Raw genomic sequence first — 19,868 nt, forward strand, 5'->3', positions numbered from 1 at the left:
AGGAGGAAGCCATCCGTGCCTGCATTGTGAATAAACGGCAGCGGAGGAACACGCGTGCCCTCGCCCGAGAGCAGAATCGGGCGGTCCGTGCCATGGCCGGACTGCCATCGAAGGAGGAGAAGGCGGACAGTGATGGCGAGGACAGCTCCGGCGACAAGCAGATCTGGCTTGATGTCTTCGACCGGTACTTCCGCGAGAAGGACGGCAAGGGCGCCGGGAAGGGCAAGGGCAGCCGTGGCTGAACTCCACCATAGCCAAACATACCAAATTTTGGTAGTCTGATGGCATGTTTAGTTAGTAGTGATGGAGTAGCGGGACAATGTGTGTGCATCGCTGTAGTTGCATGAGTTTGTGTGAATTTGAGATATAATAATAGAGGTGTCCGGACGTGGATTACATTATTTCAGGGGTGCTCTGTCAGTGCCCGCGGACACGCCCAGACGCGTCCGCGGGTGTTTGAGGGACCGGATTTGCCAAGTCCGACTATAGATGCTCTTAGACCTACCCACATGATATGTCAGCTCCACGCAATTCTCAGAAGTTATCCTCTTCGATGATCAAAGGAGGAGCAAGCATTCCCGCATCAATACTTTGCACACAAGATTTTTCACTGGTGTAGTAGGACGCTTGTTCTTCCCAGGAGCAGTCTGACAATCTTTCGAAACCAGGCCCTAAAAGCAAATATCATTGCGCAACGTCCATAAGCTCCAGATAGAAGCGGCAGAAGCCATATTGATCACAAAAGTTTTAGTATCTTGAGCCCAACGTTCAGATAAGCCAATCATAGATCTCGGGAGGATTAAAATTCAAAATTTCAGAAATGACTCTCCAAAGTTTTTTTTTTTTAGCAACAAGGCAAACAAAGAACATGTGCTGGACAGATTCCAGCTCATTGCAGAAAAAGCAAGTTAGGTCATTAAGATGTTGTCTTTTAGATATATTTTCTCTAGATAAATTTTTATTGTGAAAAGCCAACCATATAAAACCAAGAGAACCCGGCAAGGATTGAGATTTTTCAGATTTTTTCCCGGAAAGGGGCAGCAGCCCCACCAAAATTGATCAACTTATAAAAGGAACAGACAGTGTATATCCCAGATGCCTCCAAGGTCCACACCCGTCGGTCAACACTAGGACCCGGTACCAAAGGAGCAATTAGAGCATGCTGTACTTCACAAATCGCGGACGTGTTCACGGACAGTTACCGGCCATCTCTTATATTTTGGACATTGCAACCAGTCTTCATTTTTGGATCCTCAAATTCATACTAGTACTTGCAATGTAAAATTCATCTACGTATATAGCTAGCCTACCTACTCATCACCGGATATGTCAATGATGTCCTTGTGGGAGCCGTCGGTCTGGTCATTGGCAGTGGGGCGAAAACCCGACGCATCCTCCTCGTCGGCAAAGAGCTCCTCATACGCCACGTCCGCCTCATAGATGTAGCGGCGGTTGGCCTCGACCTTGAGCTCTGACCGGATTGACTCGAGGATGGCATGCTGCTTCGTCAACTTCACCGCTTGGGCGACCTCGAACTCCGCCAGCGCGTCCCGGCTGCTCCGGCACTGGATCCGCCTCGCCCTCATCCTCCTCTTCGTCCGATGGTTCCACCTCCTCCATCTCCACGTCCAGTGCCTCATGCTCCGGAGCACATCTCCTAATAGGAAGACAGAGTGGGCGTCCGTTGGATGCACTAGCGAGGACAGGTGGCGGCAGATGACGTCGGGTACATACGCACGGGACGGGGTTTGCACTTTGCACATGGTCTTCACGAAATAATTTTTCCAGGTGGTGCGACGGGGTCAAGCCGGATCTTTTTTCTTTTCTTGCCCATTATTTGACACGACTTGCTTGGCGCGGTTGGTGCGCTGCTGCATGGGCCGATGATGCTCGATGGCGATGGCGATGGCGCGGGCGATTGCTTGGCGAGAGAAACTCGTGATTCGGTCGCCCGGGTCCTCTGTTTCTACAAAGAAAGAATATACCCGGTCTCCCCTCCCGTTCCCTCCTATGCCACCACAAAACAGGGGTTGGCAGTGAATAAACAAACACCGTCGGATGACCAGATCCCGCTCCCACACGGCAAAAGCGTGTTCCACACTGCGCTACCGTTCATACGTATTCAATTGCGCTCGGAAGCTCCCCTCCCGCCCGCCTACCCCTTCTCCCCCCGCCCCGGTGAGTAGGCCATGCACGCATGGGCGCACGCGCTACTCGCCATTTTTCCTCGCCAGTCCACCTGCTCCCTCCTCACCCCTGACCCCGGCTGCCGCCGTTCAAACCCCCGCCTGCTCCCTCCCTCCCTCCACCAACCCACCCCACCCCACCCCACCCAGTAACGACCAACGAGTAACCCCTATATCTACGCGCCGGCAACCCCCCTTGAGCAAGCCAAGAAGCTGGCATACAGCGTGCCACTGGACACTTGACTCGACGGTCATTGTCCCCGAACCTTGATCCACGTCCGCCCTTCTTTCTGGGAGGGAGGGAGGCTCTCAGCCGGCCGGCCATGGACACCGCGGAGGCGGCGTGGGGGGTGGCGAGCCTGCGGCTAGGCTCTCGCCGGCTAGGCTCTCGCTCCTCGTACCGGGAGCGCGGGGCCGACGTCTTCTCCCGGGCGTCCTCCGCGGCCGGGGCGGGCTCCGAGGACGATGAGGAGGCGCTCATGTGGGCGGCGCTCGAGAGGCTGCCAACGCACAGCCGCGTCCGCAAGGGCTTCGTAGTCGGGGACGACGGCAGCGGGGTCGAGCTCGGGCTCATCGACGTCGCCGCCCTCGGGTACCAGGAGCGGACGCGCTTGCTCGACCGCCTCGTGCGCGTCGCCGAGGAGGACCACGAGCACTTCTTGCGCAGGCTCAAGCAGAGGATCGACAGGTGGCTCTCACTCGCCTGTTTGCTCTGCTCTGCATCTATCTCTCTGCTGTTGTCACCTATTTGCCGTCAATCTCTCTACTTCATTCTGAAATATTTGAAGTTCTTCATTTGTCCTAACTAAAACTTCCTTAAGTTAGACAAAATTTACAGAATCGTTTAGTAATATCCACAACACCATATATATAGTATGAAAATATGTATTCTCAGAAAAAAAAAGGTATGAAAATATATATTATGATGAATAGGTGAAAATGGTGAAAACATATTTCCTAACACATTTGAACATTTTCACAATTCATAGATTTCCCCTTGTCAATCCAAAGCCCCAACCACGTTTTAGTTAGAAATTAAGCATGAAGAATGTCAACAGCAGATGGTGAATTTCTTCCCTGCTCATTTGTTTCAGGGTTGGGATCGACTTTCCGACGATCCAGGTGCGATACGAGCACCTCAACATCGAGGCGCTCGCACACGTGGGGAACAGAGGCTTGCCCACCTTCATCAACACCACTCTGAATGTTCTAGAGGTACTGACAGGAGCGCTGAAGCTACTATATGTTATCATGAATTCTAAGGAATATTCTTCAAGCCTGACTTTTTTTTTTTTTTGTGCCCGCCTTCTCCTTCAGACATTAGCCAATCTTCTTCATATTGTTCCCAACAAGAAGATACCCATCAACATCCTGCATGATGTCAACGGGATTATCAAGCCAAAGAGGTAACGCTTTTTGACGGGACCGTTATTTTTCTTGTCGTTGCACGACCACCCACCAGGGTAATCAGACTGGTCTCCAATACTTCAGTTAGATTATATGTTCTGGAATCATGATAGCACAAAATCATATAATTTTTCAGGTGAAAAATTGTATGTTAAATGATCACCACTGTATTATGTTGTTGTAGACTTTTCTTTGTTGTGAAGATTCTTCAGTGTTGCATCACTCGTCGATTTTCCGTATTTGTGCCGTCCTTAAGCAACATATTTCAGTTGCGCTTGAGGTCTGATATCCGGTGTTCATGCAAAATTCAGGATGACGTTACTACTAGGGCCACCAGGATCAGGGAAGACTACACTGCTTCTTGCTTTGGCGGGGAAACTAGACTCTGATCTAAAGGTTAGACAGCGTACTTGTTTATTAATCAACTAGACTGTGACAGCAATCTTGTTGTAAAGTTCCAGGAAACTTACTCTTGTGTGATACGATACGAATAAACCAGGTTTCAGGAAAAGTGACTTACAATGGCCATGGAATGAATGAGTTTGTGGCTCAGAGATCAGCAGCTTACATATCCCAACATGACCTCCACATCGCTGAGATGACGGTACGGGAAACCTTGGCCTTCTCAGCCAGATGCCAGGGGATTGGAAGTAGATATGGTGAGCTCAAAATCCAATCACTTTATGGGAGACAATTTACTCCCCTCTATAATTGTGTTCTAATTCCTGGTGAACTTGTCCTAGACATGCTAACTGAGCTATCAAGAAGGGAGAAGGCTGCAAATATCAAACCAGACCCAGATCTTGATGTATACATGAAGGCAATATCAGTGGGCGGTCAGGATACAAATATCATCACTGATTACATACTCAAGGTACTGAATCCAAAAACAATATCTTGTTCTTGAATCCAACAACAATATCTTGTTCTTCAATGTGCTAAGCTCTGAATGTTATGCTGAACCCTGCAGATTTTAGGGCTTGACATTTGCGCTGACACCATGGTTGGAGATGATATGCTGAGAGGAATCTCAGGGGGGCAACGTAAACGTGTCACAACTGGTACGTCTGGTATTACAAAAGGCCTAGGCAGTCTGATTGTCATGGCTGCATAATGCTAAAGAATTTTGTAGAACAAAAATACCAAATTTCTTGAACATCTCATTGCCAAGATTTTTCTTTTTGAAGCAAAACATATACTTCTCATGATTATCCTCTTGTACACTATACAAATTTCCATGAACATCTCATCTCATTATCTTAGCAGAATCTGAGATCTGAGCATTTGCTGACCCTTGGTTACTTGAAATTTTCTGAAGGCGAGATGATGGTCGGGGCGGAAAGAGCACTGTTCATGGATGAAATCTCCACTGGCCTGGATAGCTCTACCACATTCCAGATAGTGAAATCACTTGGACTAATCACCAACATCCTCGGTGGCACGACTGTCATTTCCTTGCTGCAACCTGCACCAGAAACATATAATTTGTTTGATGACATAATCCTCTTGTCGGATGGTCACATTGTGTATCAAGGGCCACGTGAACATGTGCTTGAGTTCTTCGAACTCATGGGCTTCAAATGTCCCGACCGGAAGGGGGTCGCCGACTTTCTGCAAGAAGTAAGTCAGCTCAAATGCTTTGTCAAAGTTTACTAATTTCCAAGCCTCATGATGTTGGTCATTTCACAATTTTGGTTACTGACACCGGCGAAATTAACTTACAGGTGACATCAAGAAAAGATCAGCCACAATACTGGGCAAGGAATGACCGGAGATACCAATATGTCCCAGTCAAGGAGTTTGCTCGTGCATTCCAGGCATTTCATGTTGGCCAAAGTCTAGCTGCGGAGCTGTCTCGCCCTTTTGACAGGAGCCAGTGCCACCCTGCTTCACTGACGACCAAGCCGTACGGTGCCAGCAAGATGGAGCTGCTGCGCGCATGCGTCGAGAGGGAGTGGTTGCTCATGAAAAGGAATATGTTTGTCTACCGTTTCCGGGCTTTCCAGGTAAAGCCTCCCATTTCAGTTCAGGCATATCTTCATACTTATAAGAGATTGATTGATTGATTGATGGCACTACCTCTGCAGCTTCTGGTGATGACAACAATCGTGATGACACTGTTCCTGCGCACAAACATGCACCATGATAAGGTTAACGACGGCATTGTCTTCATGGGTGCCCTGTTCTTTGCTCTAGTTGCCCACATGTTCAACGGTTTCTCCGAGCTCGCTATGGCCACCATAAAATTGCCGGTCTTCTTCAAGCAAAGAGATTACCTCTTCTTCCCTGCATGGGCCTACGCCATACCAACTTGGATTCTCAAGATACCGATATCTTGCGTCGAGGTCTCCATCACAGTATTCCTGGGTTACTATGTCATTGGGTTTGATCCAGATGTTGGAAGGTACGCGTCAAATATCATCTTACTGTGGCAGACTAACAGTTAAACCATACGTGTTGCTGTCCTAGGTCTGGAGGAAGAAAAAGAACATCACAGACAACTCATGATCCTACAAGTAGGTACTAATATTAATTATCTTGTTGTTTTCTTGCAGGCTGTTCAAGCAGTACTTGCTGCTGTTGCTTGTCAACCAGATGGCTGCAGCAATGTTCAGGTTTATCGCAGCACTGGGCCGGACCATGGTTGTTGCAAATACGCTGGCGTCCTTTGCACTTTTTGTGATGCTGGTGCTCAGTGGATTCGTCCTGTCACATCGTAATGCCCCTGAAAAACATTTTTCACTTGGTCATTGAAATGTAAATTTCAGAGAGAAGATTAGTGACACCGGTTTCATTTGCTTGTTCATGACAGATGATGTGAAGAAATGGTGGATCTGGGGCTACTGGGTGTCACCGCTTCAGTACGCCATGAGCGCCATTGCCGTAAACGAGTTCCTTGGACAAAAATGGCAACGGGTATGTAGCTGTTGTTTCCACCGTGACAACAGTATTGGTCGCTGACATAACATAGTACTGCAGTTCTGACTGTCAAAACCATTTTGCAGGTTCTCCAGGGCTCCAACAATATCTTAGGAATAGATGTGCTCAAGTCCAGGGGCATGTTCACTGAGGCAAAATGGTACTGGATTGGCGTCGGGGCACTCCTGGGATACGTCGTCCTGTTCAACATCCTCTTCACCTTCGCTCTAAGCTACCTTAAACGTACGTAGTTCAAAGCTTCTAGAATGGAATTTTGCAATGCACATTTTGATCAAGCACTTGATCTGAGACCATTTCTTGTATAACATGCAGCGTTGGGGAAGTCTCAGCAAATTCTCTCAGAGGATGCACTGAAGGAGAAGCATGCCAGTATCACCGGCGAAACTCCTGTTGGCTCTGTCTCTGCAGCTGCAGGTAAGGCCAGTTGCAGTAATGGTTGGATTTGGACATGATCATGGCAACATGTCATCTAAATGGACAAACTTCTCTTATAGGGAACATCAACAACTCGAGGTCAAGGAGAAATTCTGCCGCCCCAGGCGACAGTGGTAGGAAGGGAATGGTCCTCCCTTTTGCACCGCTTGCTGTTGCCTTCAACAACATGAGATACTCTGTTGACATGCCTGCGGTAATGCCAAAAATTCTAAAGCTTTCAGTTTCCAAAAAATAAGAACATCATGTGAAGTACAAGTACTAATTAACTTGATTACAAAATCTCGTGGCATAACAGGAAATGAAAGCACAAGGTGTTGATGAAGATAGGCTGCTTCTGCTGAAGGGAGTGAGTGGCAGTTTCAAGCCAGGAGTCCTGACAGCACTGATGGGGGTCAGCGGCGCCGGCAAGACCACGCTGATGGACGTGCTGGCTGGCAGGAAGACTGGAGGCTACATCGAAGGTGACATCTCAATCTCCGGCTACCCGAAGAAGCAGGAGACCTTCGCTCGTATCTCCGGTTACTGTGAGCAGAATGACATCCACTCACCAAACGTGACGGTGTATGAGTCCCTGGTCTACTCTGCATGGCTCCGTCTGCCTTCCGATGTCGAGTCGGAAACAAGAAAGGTATATATATGTGTCCTTGTTCAGCTGGGGCACACAGGCCAGGGATACATTACACTTGTTCTGATCTGAACAATGCCATTTCATCATATTTCACAGATGTTCATAGAGCAAGTGATGGAGCTGGTGGAACTGAATACACTGAGGGATGCCCTTGTTGGACTACCCGGAGTGAACGGCCTGTCGACAGAGCAAAGGAAGAGGCTGACGATCGCCGTCGAGCTCGTTGCTAACCCCTCCATAATATTCATGGATGAGCCTACCTCTGGCCTTGATGCCAGGGCCGCGGCTATTGTCATGAGGACGGTGAGAAACACAGTCGACACAGGGAGGACGGTTGTTTGCACCATCCACCAGCCTAGCATCGACATTTTTGAAGCCTTCGATGAGGTAATTGCTTATACTAGAAAATTCCTTTTTCATGCATGTTTCCAAAATTATCACGATCCTGACATTCTTTTGGTCTTGCAGCTGTTCCTGATGAAGAGAGGAGGGGAGGAGATATATGTGGGTCCTCTGGGGCACCAGTCGTGCGATCTCATCCAATACTTTGAGGTAACTTTGCTGTCCTTCTCATCCAATCTTTCATAATTTCCTCCTTAATTTCCTAGGTAGTTTTTTGGCTTTGATTGATAGTAACAGTTTGCTGATATTAATTTTATCAGGGAATCGAACATGTCAGCAAGATCAAACCAGGGTACAATCCGGCAACTTGGATGCTTGAAGTGACCTCACAGGCACAAGAAGATATACTAGGTGTCAGTTTCGCGGAAGTCTACAAGAACTCAGACCTCTACCAGTAAGTAGTCATTAATTTTGCATGTTTGCCAAAGAAGAAACCGAAGGCCTGATGGACTGACAAACAACGATGTACTATGTATTTTGCAGGAGAAACCAGAGCATGATCAGGGACATCAGCAGGGCCCCTGCTGGCTCCAAGGATCTCTACTTCCCGACGCAGTACTCGCAAAGCTCCGTCACCCAATGCACGGCGTGCCTGTGGAAACAACACCTGTCCTACTGGAGGAACCCTCAGTACACGGTGGTCCGCTTCTTCTTCTCCCTCGTGGTGGCGCTCATGTTCGGCACCATATTCTGGCAGCTCGGGGGCAAGACATCAAGAACGCAGGACCTGTTCAATGCGATGGGGTCCATGTACGCTGCGGTGCTCTTCATGGGGATCTCCTATGCCTCGTCGGTGCAGCCTGTGGTGGCCGTGGAGCGGACGGTGTTCTACAGGGAGCGGGCAGCCGGGATGTACTCAGCGCTGCCGTACGCATTCGGACAGGTGGTGGTGGAGCTCCCCTACGTGCTGGTGCAGTCACTGGCGTACGGGGTGATCGTCTACGCCATGATCGGCTTCCAGTGGGACGCCAAGAAGTTCTGCTGGTACCTCTACTTCATGTACTTCACTCTGCTCTACTTCACCTACTACGGCATGCTCGCCGTGGGGCTCACCCCCAGCTACAACATCGCCTCCATCGTCTCCTCCTTCTTCTACGGCGTGTGGAACCTCTTCTCGGGCTTCGTCATCTCACAGCCGACAATGCCGGTGTGGTGGAGGTGGTACTCGTGGGTGTGCCCGGTGTCGTGGACGCTCTACGGGCTGGTGGCCTCGCAGTTCGGCGACCTCACGGAGCCACTCCAAGACACCGGCGAGCCCATCAACGTCTTCCTCAAGAACTTCTTCGGATTCCGCCACGACTTCCTGGGTGTCGTCGCCATCGTCACCGCCGCGTTCGCCATCTTCTTCGCTGTCGCCTTCGGCCTCTCCATCAAGGTGCTCAACTTCCAGAGAAGATGATCCATCACAGAGTGCACAGATGGACCAACGGGTCAATCTGATCTGCACATGTATACATAGACGTTTGCGTAGCAATAGTATACTCAGTACCAAGGAAATTGTACTAGTATATAGATAGGGAAGATAATTTTTTGGGTAAATTTGATAAACCAGAACGGCTGCTGAGCGGCTCTCGTTTCACCTTCCTCTTTTCTCTCCAGCCACCCTCCGTTGAGAGTTGTTTGTGACGACTCCGATCATGCCCCTCCCTCAGCGCCGGTGCTGCCGGTCAGAGTAGGCATGGGAGAGGACCGCTGGTATGTCCTGTGCAAAGTCTAGGGTTTACCACAGGGGTGTGTGGCGCTATGCCAGCTAGGAGAAGGCTACCAGCGCATGCGAGCGGTGGCCAGTGCATGACGGCGATGCTCCTCCTGCTCACGGCGCTCCACTGGTGGGAGCAAGATGCAGTGGGAGACTGCGAAGCTGACGTCTCCATGAATAAGAACGAAAGCTACCTTTTCAAGAAGAAGGGGAAAGCCCTCGGCCTCTATATATAATATAATGCACACAACCTATTATTAATTATTCTATTGCAAACAAGGTTCAACAAAGTAAATTAAAAGCCACATATACCGCTCAAAGAGCAATGGGAAAAAATGGTAGAAATAAGTGAGCTTTCATGCATCACCAATCCTACGAATAGGCCGCTAACCAAATCGGTCAGTGGCGGAGGACGGAAAAAAATTGTGATGGGGCGGCCTATGAAGCATAAAAACATTTAATGCAAAACCAAAATAACCGATACATACTAAAATGCACACAGTTACTTTTATATAATTCTAAACGTAATAACCAAATGCAATGAAGTGCATTTAAAAAAATAAAAACAACCTAAAAACATGCCTATAATGAAGCTTTAATGGTGTCTAGAAGACCCTGCAGTGCCCTGTCCTTCTTTTGATGAGCAGACTGTCTCATAGCGTTATCACTTTCATGGGTGCTTGATTAAAGCTACTATGACTACCAACTACTTCAAGCTATCTTGTTAAATCTGTAATTCGTCACACGAGAATGTCATTGAGATCACTACATTGTAGATTTTCAAAAAAGAAAAACTCAACCATTTGTCTTTGCTAGCCCTTTTCTCTTACTATCCATCTTTTCCTTTTCTGTGCACCGGCAAAACGACAGCATCAGCACCTCACCCGCCGAGGCCAAGGATTGCTTGCCGGCGAACACGCCGCTGCCGCTGCGTGCCGCATGGCCACTTCTGCTGGCCGCCAGCCTGCGCACCGCTCCTCCTCGCTGTCTACCTCGCGTGCTCCTGCTAGCCGATGGGTAGGGTTCAAGCAACCTGGACAGGATCGATGACTAATGAAAGAACCTCCTCTGGACTGGATCGAGCGAATTGAGAGGACAGGATCGAGCACCGCTCCTTCCTACATGACCTGAGTACGGCTACAGCCCAATAAAGGTGGGTTCGGCCCAATGACACGGGAGACCCCAAGTTTTCTCACCAGGTTTCTACTTTCCTTTAAAAAAATTAGTGCTCGGTCAAAAAGTATACGTAGGTAAAAAATATAGGAGAAAATCAAGGTAGGGCGAGCGCCCAACCTCGCCCTACCGGGAGCTCCGCCTGTGAAAGCGGTTGAATAAATCACACGTGACCATCACCCATTAGTTGTATCCAAAGACCGTGGCCGCCTGCTCCTCCTCCCTGCGAAGTAAGGACTAAGGACCACGTCTGGATCCTTCATTTCTAGCTCATTTGCTCGAAGGCTACCAAGATCTTGAGCTTGTTTATTTGTCATGTTCTCTCTTGGTCACCATGGTGGAGGAAGGGGGAAGGTGGAGGGGAAATGATCGATCGTCCGATAGGTTGTGCAGCCAATTTGTTCCTGGAGCTCATTCTCAGTGGCGTATGTGCGCTGCCCACCGAAGCTTTCCTCCCCTGGTCCTAAAGGATTCAGTTTTGGTGGTTGATGGCTGGCCTCCGACGCCCTGTTGATGTATCCTCTGGTCGAATGACGACCGTGTGGAGCTTCTAGTTCTTTTTATTCCCCTTAGCTTGAAGAGCCTACAGGGAGGGAGTTCGGCCTCCGCCACACGTCTACATCCTCTGACTCCAGCAAGCTGCCGGCGGTGGTCCTGCGGCGGATCTAGTGCTCCAAGTGGTTTTGTCCCTGGTGACACTAGGTTTGGTTATGTGTCAAAGCCTACAAGTCAGGACCAAATTACAATCTAGTTCTGTGATCTGGGGTGTCTTTCCTATAAGATGCAAGGACTTGTTTGTAATTTCACTTTCCTTGTGGGTCCTTGTGTAAAATACGGTTGTATTGTAGCTTCTAATATCTAGTGCAGCCTAGGTCCTTCTGGATCCTTCCCCTACTAAAAAAAAGATAAACCGAAAGGCCATTGCTGCATGTCAAACCTTGGGAATATGTACCATTGTAATATTGTACTAGCCAATATGATTTGTGTTTGTAAATGCCACCCACCCCAGCTATGTATTATACTTTCGTGGGGCCAGAACGCTCTTTCATTCCACCCTTCTATTTCTTCCCCTTGCCCTATCCATAGGCTCTTGACAAACTAGAGCCAAGCTTGTCATCAAGCTCCTGCTCCTACCTACGATCTTCTAAATTTCTTTTTGTGGGGAGAACGATATTGTTAATAACTGCAACAGTTGAGTTTTTTATATTCTACTAGGACAACGCATGTGCTTCGCTATAGCGCAAACACCAGTTGCCAGGAACCAGGGCTGGCCAATTGTCTAGACATATTTATGACATATCATATGGTGTGCTTAGTGCCAGATGAATTCATGTATCAAATAAACAGGGAAGGTGGGAATTACTTGAGGCGAGGGGCTTCGCTGGAAGGAAGGAATCGAGCCAATCCACCACCTCACGGTGCAACTGCCACTTGCATGCAAACATCACCGGCCCAGTGCCCACCATCAACACCACCGCATCCCTGCAGCCCATGGCGCCTAGAGCTCAACCTCCGCTCCGTACCCATGACTGCGAGGCGAGACACGCCCGTGGCATCTTCCAGTAGTAATGCACAACGCGGCTGCCCCTCTCCTGCGAAAGGAATTCCTCCCTCCAACCTCACAAGCTCTGAACTGTCCTCCCTCTCCATCCTTATAGCAATACCAACAGGACGCACCCCGACACATAGAATGCCAAAGAGACTTGGGGGAGTTCTTGCTGGCTAGTACGGCTTCAATCGGAAGCCAAACAGAGTAGCGCATTAGTAATTATTATTTTTTGGAACATAGACGCTGGGAGGATCCACATAAATAAAGTCACTAGGCAGGATCCACATAAATAAAGTCTTACAAACCGACTAAAACAGTCATCGAGCCCATGGCTCAGGATAAAGCTAAGAAGGTCAAAGTCACAAGTTCAATAGCGCAAAAGCGGAGCATCAAGACAACAGCTAGCTGAAAGTAGAGGTCTCATGATCAAGCCGTCATCCCTTGTCGAGCCTTCACCATGGTCGTCTTGATCAGCTCCATAGTCTCGTTCATGCGTTCGACGTCACGCTTCTTCCCCAGCGGTGCCCATACCTGAAGGAAAATATGACATTTGAAGATGATATCAGCGGGGTGGACCGGGAACTTGTGTTCTATCGTAATTTTGTTCCGAACCGTCCAAAGGGACCAAAGTAGCGCCCCAACGCATCTCCAAACAATCCTAGCATTGACCCCTCTTTGCGACGTTAAGATAGAAAGCACATCGTGACTAGACTCACTAGTACAAAACAGGGCTTTCGTCACAGGGCAATATTTACATTAGTCCCGGTTCAGTCACGAACCGGGACTAATGTGAGCATTGGTCCCGGTTCGTGCGGCTAAGGCATTAGTCCCGGTTCACCTGGGCCCTTTAGTCCCGGTTGGTGCCACGAACCGAGACTAAAGGGTGCGATGCCCATTAGTACCGGTTGGTGGCACCAACCGAGACTAAAGGTTAGTCCTTTAGTCCCGGTTGGTGCCACCAACCGATACTAATGGGCTTTTGAGGCATTAGTACCGGTTCATGGCACGAACCGGTACTAAAGGGCCTTTTCAGTTTTAGAAAAAACAAAAGAAAATGATGGAAATGTCAAAAAAATAAAATAAAATAAGTTTCCCATGTGATATGTGGTCTAGTTGTTGGGAAAATTAACAAATATGAATTTCGACTTTATTTGCAAAATCTCTCTGGAATTTCTTAAAATGGGCATAACTTTTGCATACGAACTCGGATGAAGGAGTTTTTTATATGAAAAATCATCTACTCGAAAAGTTACATCCGAATTTAACTAGGGAACCTTGTTAAACATTTTCAAAATCCTCAAAAACCTAACAGAAAAAAAGATACGGGGCTTTTAAGATCTGGAGAGGCAAAAAAATCCAAAAAATTTTAAATTGTGGTCAAACAATGGTCAAACTAATTATTCTAGAATATTAGTGTTACTAAATAATTATTTCAGTTTTTTTGAATTTTGGTCAAATCTGGTCAAACTGTGGTCAAACAATGGTCAAACTAATTATTCCAGAAATATTAGTGTTACTAAATAATTATTGTTTTTTAAAACAATAGTTTCAAACTCAAACAGTGAAATGTGTCACTTCATGCTCAAGCTAAATTCCCGAGGGTTAATAGAATTGACATCTTACTATTGCCAGGAAAACAACAAGTGCAGACTTGGAAACGAGGGAGAATAGAACCCGAAAGTTAAGCGTGCTCAGGCTGGAGTAGTGAGAGGATGGGTGACCGTCCGGGAAGTTAGATGATTTGGAATGATGAGGGGTGATTAGAGATTAGAGGATAAATTGAGCAGCGATGAGGGGTGATGATTAGAGATTAGAGATTAAAATAATTCAGAAATTTGAAAACCAAAAAAAATTTAAAAAAAATTCGCAATTTTTTTTTAAAAAAAATATCATAAAATTTCGGGACTAAAGGTGGAGCTCCAGGCTGCGTCCACGTGGACGGCCTTTAGTCCCGGTTCGTGTAAGAACCGGGACTAAAGGGGGAGGCATTAGTAACGACCCTTTAGTCCCGGTTCAAAAACCGGGACTAAAGGCCCTTACCAACCGGGACAAAAGCCCCCTTTTCTACTAGTGACTGTGGATTCCAATTTTGCTTGAAGGTGTCTCTAACCGCACTCCACGCAAATCTAGCGAGCACACAGCCAAAGAACACATGGTTCGCGTTTTCCCCTAAACCGCAAGTGGTGCACGTTCCGTCCGCCGACCCATTGCACTTGGCCACGTTATCCGAAGTAGGTAAGCGGTTGCGAAACATTTGCCACAGGAAAATCTTGATTTTGAGAGGAATGCCAGCCTTCCATAGCCTCCTAGCTATATCCAGCGTAGTACCCTCGGAGAGCTTGTCGTATAGGGACTTGACCGTAAATCTATTGGAGGAGGTCAACTTCCACGTAATCGTATCCACCCCATTACTACGAGTCAGCCCTCCCAAGTTAGCCGTCAAAGCGTCCCAGCTAGCGGCCTCCGTTGTCTGTAGAGTCCTAATAAAAGAGATGGCTGGAGGCTGGACTCGCATAGCATCTGCCACCATAATGTTGGTGTCCGTTGCCAATTGGTACAGTTCCGGGTGGGATTGCCACAACGGTTCCTGACCCCACCAATGGTCGAGCCAGAAGCGTGTGGACTTGCCATCGTTTACCCGGAACTGCGCACCCACTGTAAAAGCCGGTCGGACCGCTTGGACCCCGTTCCAAAAGGCCGAACCGTTGCTTTTAGCCTTGAACAAATTCCCATCCGGGAAATATTTAGCCCGGAGGATGTCTGCCCAGAGTCCCGACTCGTTTTGGGCGAGACGCCACCACCACTTAGTAAGCAGGGCCACGTTCATGAGTTTAGAGTTCATAATACCTAGGCCGCCAAATTTTTTGGCCTACAAACCGCTGCCCATTTCACTAAGTGGTACTTGCGCTTGGTCCCAACTCCTTCCCAAAAGAACCGGGAACGCGGAGTATCGAGTCTAGCGTGAACCCCATCCGCAAGTAGGAACATTCCCATTGTGAATATAGGAAGGGAGGATAAGCTCGAGTTGGTGAGGATAAGCCTCGCCGCCGAGGACATAAACCTGCCCCTCCAAGGGCTCACTCTGTTAGCGACTTTCCCATACAGCGGCTCCCATTCCGCTATGGTTAGTTTCTTGGTCGAGATCGGGAGGCCCAAGTATTTAATCGGGAAGCTCCCTAGCTTGCAATTAAGTAAATTCGCAATCTGAGTGCTTGCTAGATCATCCATCCCAATGGTGATCACTTCGCTCTTCAGAAAGTTAATCCTAAGCCCCGATAAAATCTCGAAAGCAAGCAGTAGTAACTTGATGGTAGCTATGATGTGGTCGTCGGGTTTGAATAAGAGCATCGTATCATCTGCGTATTGCAGATGCGTAACCCTACCAGGAATAAGGTGGGCTACCAGCCCTTTAATGTGCCCCGCTGCCCTTGCTTTATTAATCATGGCCGCCAGGGCATCCGCAACAAAGTTAAAAATGAGCGGCGAGCTTGGGTCTCCCTGACGGAGACCACGTTTGTTACGGAAGAACTTGCCCATTATGCCATTGACATTGACCGCCGTGTGCCCACTACACACGAGGTGCATGATGCGATGTACGAATCCTGCCTCAAAACCCTTTTTGAGAAAGACCACTCTCACGAACTCCCAGTTCACGCGATCGTACGCTTTCTCGAAGTCTAATTTAAGCAGCACTCCCTGTGCCTTGGTCCGTTTCAACTCGTGAACGATCTTTTGTAACGCAATTGGTCCCTCGAGGATGTTACGATGTTTGAGAAAACCCGTTTGACTAGAGCTAATAACTCGTTGAGCGGCCGGAGCCAAGCGCGAGGCATAAGCTTTCGCACAGATTTTGAACGGGACGTTAATCAAGGTAATGGGTCTAAAAAGCTTAATGTTATCCGCCCCTTTCACCTTAGGAATAAGGCTAATGACTCCATAGTTCAAACGGGATAGGTCAACTGTGCCTAAAGCGAAGCCGTTGATAATATCATAGAACAAGTGTTTAAGGCAGGGCCAAAACTTCTTAAAGAACTCGACAGGCCATCCGTCCGGCCCAGGCGCCGTGCTCGTTTTCATGTCATGTAAGACCTGGTCTATTTCCTCAGGTAGGAAAGCAAGGGCAAGCCTGTCGTTCTCCTCCTGCGAGACACGTTCCGCGGTATCCCACAGATCATTGCGCAAGCATAACGGTTTTTCAACGACCGTCCCCAAAAGACCTATGAAAAACTCGTAAATATGAGCCACAATTTGTTCCTGCGTCAACAGGATACCGTGATCTGTTTGGAGACGCAGAATGGAGCACTTCCTTTTCCGCCCGTTCGCATAGGCATGGAAATATCCTGTGTTTGCGTCTCCTTTCGTGACCCATTTGACTCCGCCCCTGCGTCGCCAATATTCCTCTTCCGCGCGCAATATCGCCGTTACTTGATTTTCCAATGCGTACCTATGAGCCCACTCGGCCTCCGAGAAGGGACGGCGATCTGCCTCAGCATCTAACAGCGCAATTGTCTCTACAATGCGCGCGCGCTCTTTCTTGGACTCGCTACCGTGGTTAGCGCCCCACCCACGAAGGAAGGCACGAAGCTTGCCGGCAGCCGCGTTCTAGCTCTCTGCTGGCCCGCGTTGGGGCCCCAGATGGGTACAAATCTCACCCCAACGATCTACCACCATCTGGGCAAATCCCTCCGCTTCGAACCAAGCCGTTTCGAAGTAAAACCTAGGGCTACGACGGATGATATCCTCCCCTGAGGAAAAAATCAGCGGAACATGGTCTGATCCGATGCGCGTCTCCGCCACGAGAGAGCACATGGGAAACAACACCTCCCATTCAGCCGTGAAAAAGACCCTATCCAGCACGCTACGGACCGGCTGCGTTTGTTTGTTAGTCCAGGTATATCTGGCACCAGTCCGTGCTGCTTCCCGCAATGCTGCTGCCGCAATGGCATTATTGAATAAGGACACCCTAGTCCAATCAATATTAGCATTATTCTTATCCGCCCCCGAGCGAATCAAGTTAAAATCACCCCCCACCATCACAGGGAGGTTGATTGCCCTTTTGGCCCCGACCAGGTTGGTCAGTTCGAGCAGGAACGCCGGCGATCTGGAGTGGTCGGCAGGTCCATAAACACACACGCATTAGTAATTATACTGTGACAAGATGGATTCAATCAATCCAGAAAAGAGAATTCCAACTAACCTTGATGCACTTGTGGATCCGAAAACAATGCCAACCCACATTGTTAGTAGGGCAAAAAGGATCATCCATGTGAATTGGATCAATGTTGGCAAATCCACAATATGGAAGATTACCATAGGCTGAAGGTGACAGAAAAAAACAATGTTATTGATATCGATTTATATTACCTTTGATCTCTTTATCAGTTCAAATAAATTAAACCTCCTTCGATGGAAATACGAATTTAGGAAGAAAATGGAGGGTGGGCTCAAAGTTAACGGCGAGAAAAATTAAACGCCATTCTGATGAGAAAACATTATCTGCTAATTCTGTTGTCCAAACAAGCTGAAATTTTACAAGATTACTACTGGAAACATATAGTATTTACTTGTTCTTTTTAAATATCATTTTTCGAACAAAAATTTGGAACCGTCTTGATAAAGGAGTAGCTATTATCTCCTGATCATTTTGTCCTAATAAGCTCAAACTTTCCCAGATTACTAATAGAAATATGTAGTATTTGCTAGAATTTTTCTGGATGTTCTGCAAAATATCAAATTTTGAATCTATTTAGAAAAACAGCCATTATCTCATAACCCGTTTGCCCAAATAAGCTCTAAATTTCTCAGGTTACTACTGCAAACATTTACTAGTATTTACTGGAATGTTTCTGGATTTTTTTTTAAAATATATCAATTTTTGTACTAAAAATTTGGTACTGCCAATTTATAAACAGACAATATAAGTACAACTAGCTACTGACTAGAAAACTAAACTAGTTGGTATTATTTCTCTTCATTTCTATATAAACAACGAAACAAGAATAGAGATTAGTTCAAAGATTATAAATATAAATACAACTAGCTAGGTACCGACTAGAACTAAACTACTCCCACTAGCGTCAAAAACGCTATTATATTATGAGACGGAGTGAGTAGACAGCCTACAGGAACTACACTAGCTACCTTGTTCATATGCTTCACGAAGAAAGTATATGGAGACAAATGAGCAAATTAAGCACACAACTTTTGCAAAGCATGTGTGCTCTTCTCATCTCTAATCAACAGCAAGAGAGGAAAACGACATCGTCCGGGCGGCAGGGCCGGTCCTGAGATTTGAAGGGCCCGGGGTGAAAACAAAACCCGGGGCCCTTTATGCATCTTGTATGGTATGATTATTTTTAAACACAATTTACTCTTAACTTTTTATTAATGGAGGGAGTGCAACCCAGCATGTCGACCTAGTTTCCTTATTAATTGTATATGGTAATATTAATTCTATCTTACTTTAGATTTTGCCAAGGAAATTACATGCATTGTATATTTCACTATATAGTTCGCCCCACACAAAAAAATTGAACGGCTCCTTATGGCCCGCAGCTAGAACCACTATATAATTTACAACGCTAAAATTAGTTTAGCCACCTAAATAAATTAAGTCAACCATGGATTCTCTGATTAATTTCATCTCAACTATTATTTTCATTAATTCATGGATCCTAGTCATTCTCTCCCCTCGTATTTCATCAACCACCGACACAACTAGATTAATTGATCAGAAGGCCGGACAACCACATCCTGCTCTTCTCCGCTAATTCACTAGCTACTGATTGTGCCACTTTTTTTGCAAAAAGATTATGCCACTAAGTAGCAACCTGTCTATCACAAAACCTAGCTAGCCCCGGGATGATGAATCAAGAAGATGCTTACCTGTTATGTTGTTCAAGACTGCCTGTCAGGATCGGAGGTGTTGTTACTTCTGTCCGACGAACATGAAATCATCCGAGCCGCCGTTGGAGGATGAAGCATCGATGAGGACTCCACGGGAGGATGCTGCAGCGACGCGAGTCAGGCGTGATATGCGCCTAGGTTATTTTTGAGGGATTGATTTGCGGCTAGATCGATGGCTCATGTCGTTATGTGCGGGTCTACGTGGGAAACGACAATTCCACTAATTCAGGCTATCGCTGATTTACTTGCCCATTACTACACCTAAATGTACAGGCATGTTGCACCTAAATTAGCGTAGGGTCAATTTTTTCAAGGGCCTAATGCACAGAGCACACATACGTGGGGCCCCTATGTTTCGGGGGCCCGGGGCGGCCGCCCCCCCCTGCCCCCATCAGGGCCGGGCCTGCCGGGCGGGAAGTCCGCGCGTTCGCTGCGGTTGGGGTGGAGCCGCGGAGGGCCTCCCTGGCTGCCTCCTGGACAGGCGACGGGAGAGGGAGGAGCCGGCGAGCCGCGGAGGGCCGTCTCGACGGCCGACGTCGATGG

At 47.7% G+C, this 19,868-nt stretch overlaps 1 protein-coding gene across 2 annotated transcripts; it reads left to right on the forward strand.

The window, feature by feature from the left end:
* The first annotated feature begins 2,342 nt into the window (after positions 1 to 2,342).
* Positions 2,343 to 9,576, forward strand: LOC109771826 (ABC transporter G family member 44). 2 transcript variants are annotated; one of them, XM_020330518.4, is made up of 20 exons: positions 2,344 to 2,874; positions 3,281 to 3,401; positions 3,504 to 3,592; positions 3,905 to 3,989; positions 4,093 to 4,252; positions 4,337 to 4,467; positions 4,564 to 4,654; positions 4,912 to 5,213; positions 5,318 to 5,599; positions 5,681 to 5,997; positions 6,149 to 6,309; positions 6,406 to 6,509; positions 6,599 to 6,755; positions 6,846 to 6,947; positions 7,028 to 7,161; positions 7,264 to 7,596; positions 7,693 to 7,983; positions 8,065 to 8,148; positions 8,259 to 8,392; positions 8,482 to 9,576. In XM_020330518.4, exons 1-20 carry the CDS (start codon positions 2,510 to 2,512, stop codon positions 9,395 to 9,397), a joined length of 4,359 nt encoding a protein of 1,452 aa, XP_020186107.1. In that variant the 5' UTR covers positions 2,344 to 2,509; the 3' UTR covers positions 9,398 to 9,576. The 2 variants fall into 2 exon arrangements, with proteins under 2 accessions (XP_073361006.1, XP_020186107.1); XM_073504905.1 differs by having other exon boundaries at positions 2,343 to 2,874; positions 4,093 to 4,467.
* Positions 9,577 to 19,868: the final 10,292 nt, after the last annotated feature.

Source organism: Aegilops tauschii, chromosome 7 (genome assembly GCF_002575655.3).
Source record: "Aegilops tauschii subsp. strangulata cultivar AL8/78 chromosome 7, Aet v6.0, whole genome shotgun sequence".
NCBI classification, from domain to species: domain Eukaryota; kingdom Viridiplantae; phylum Streptophyta; class Magnoliopsida; order Poales; family Poaceae; genus Aegilops; species Aegilops tauschii.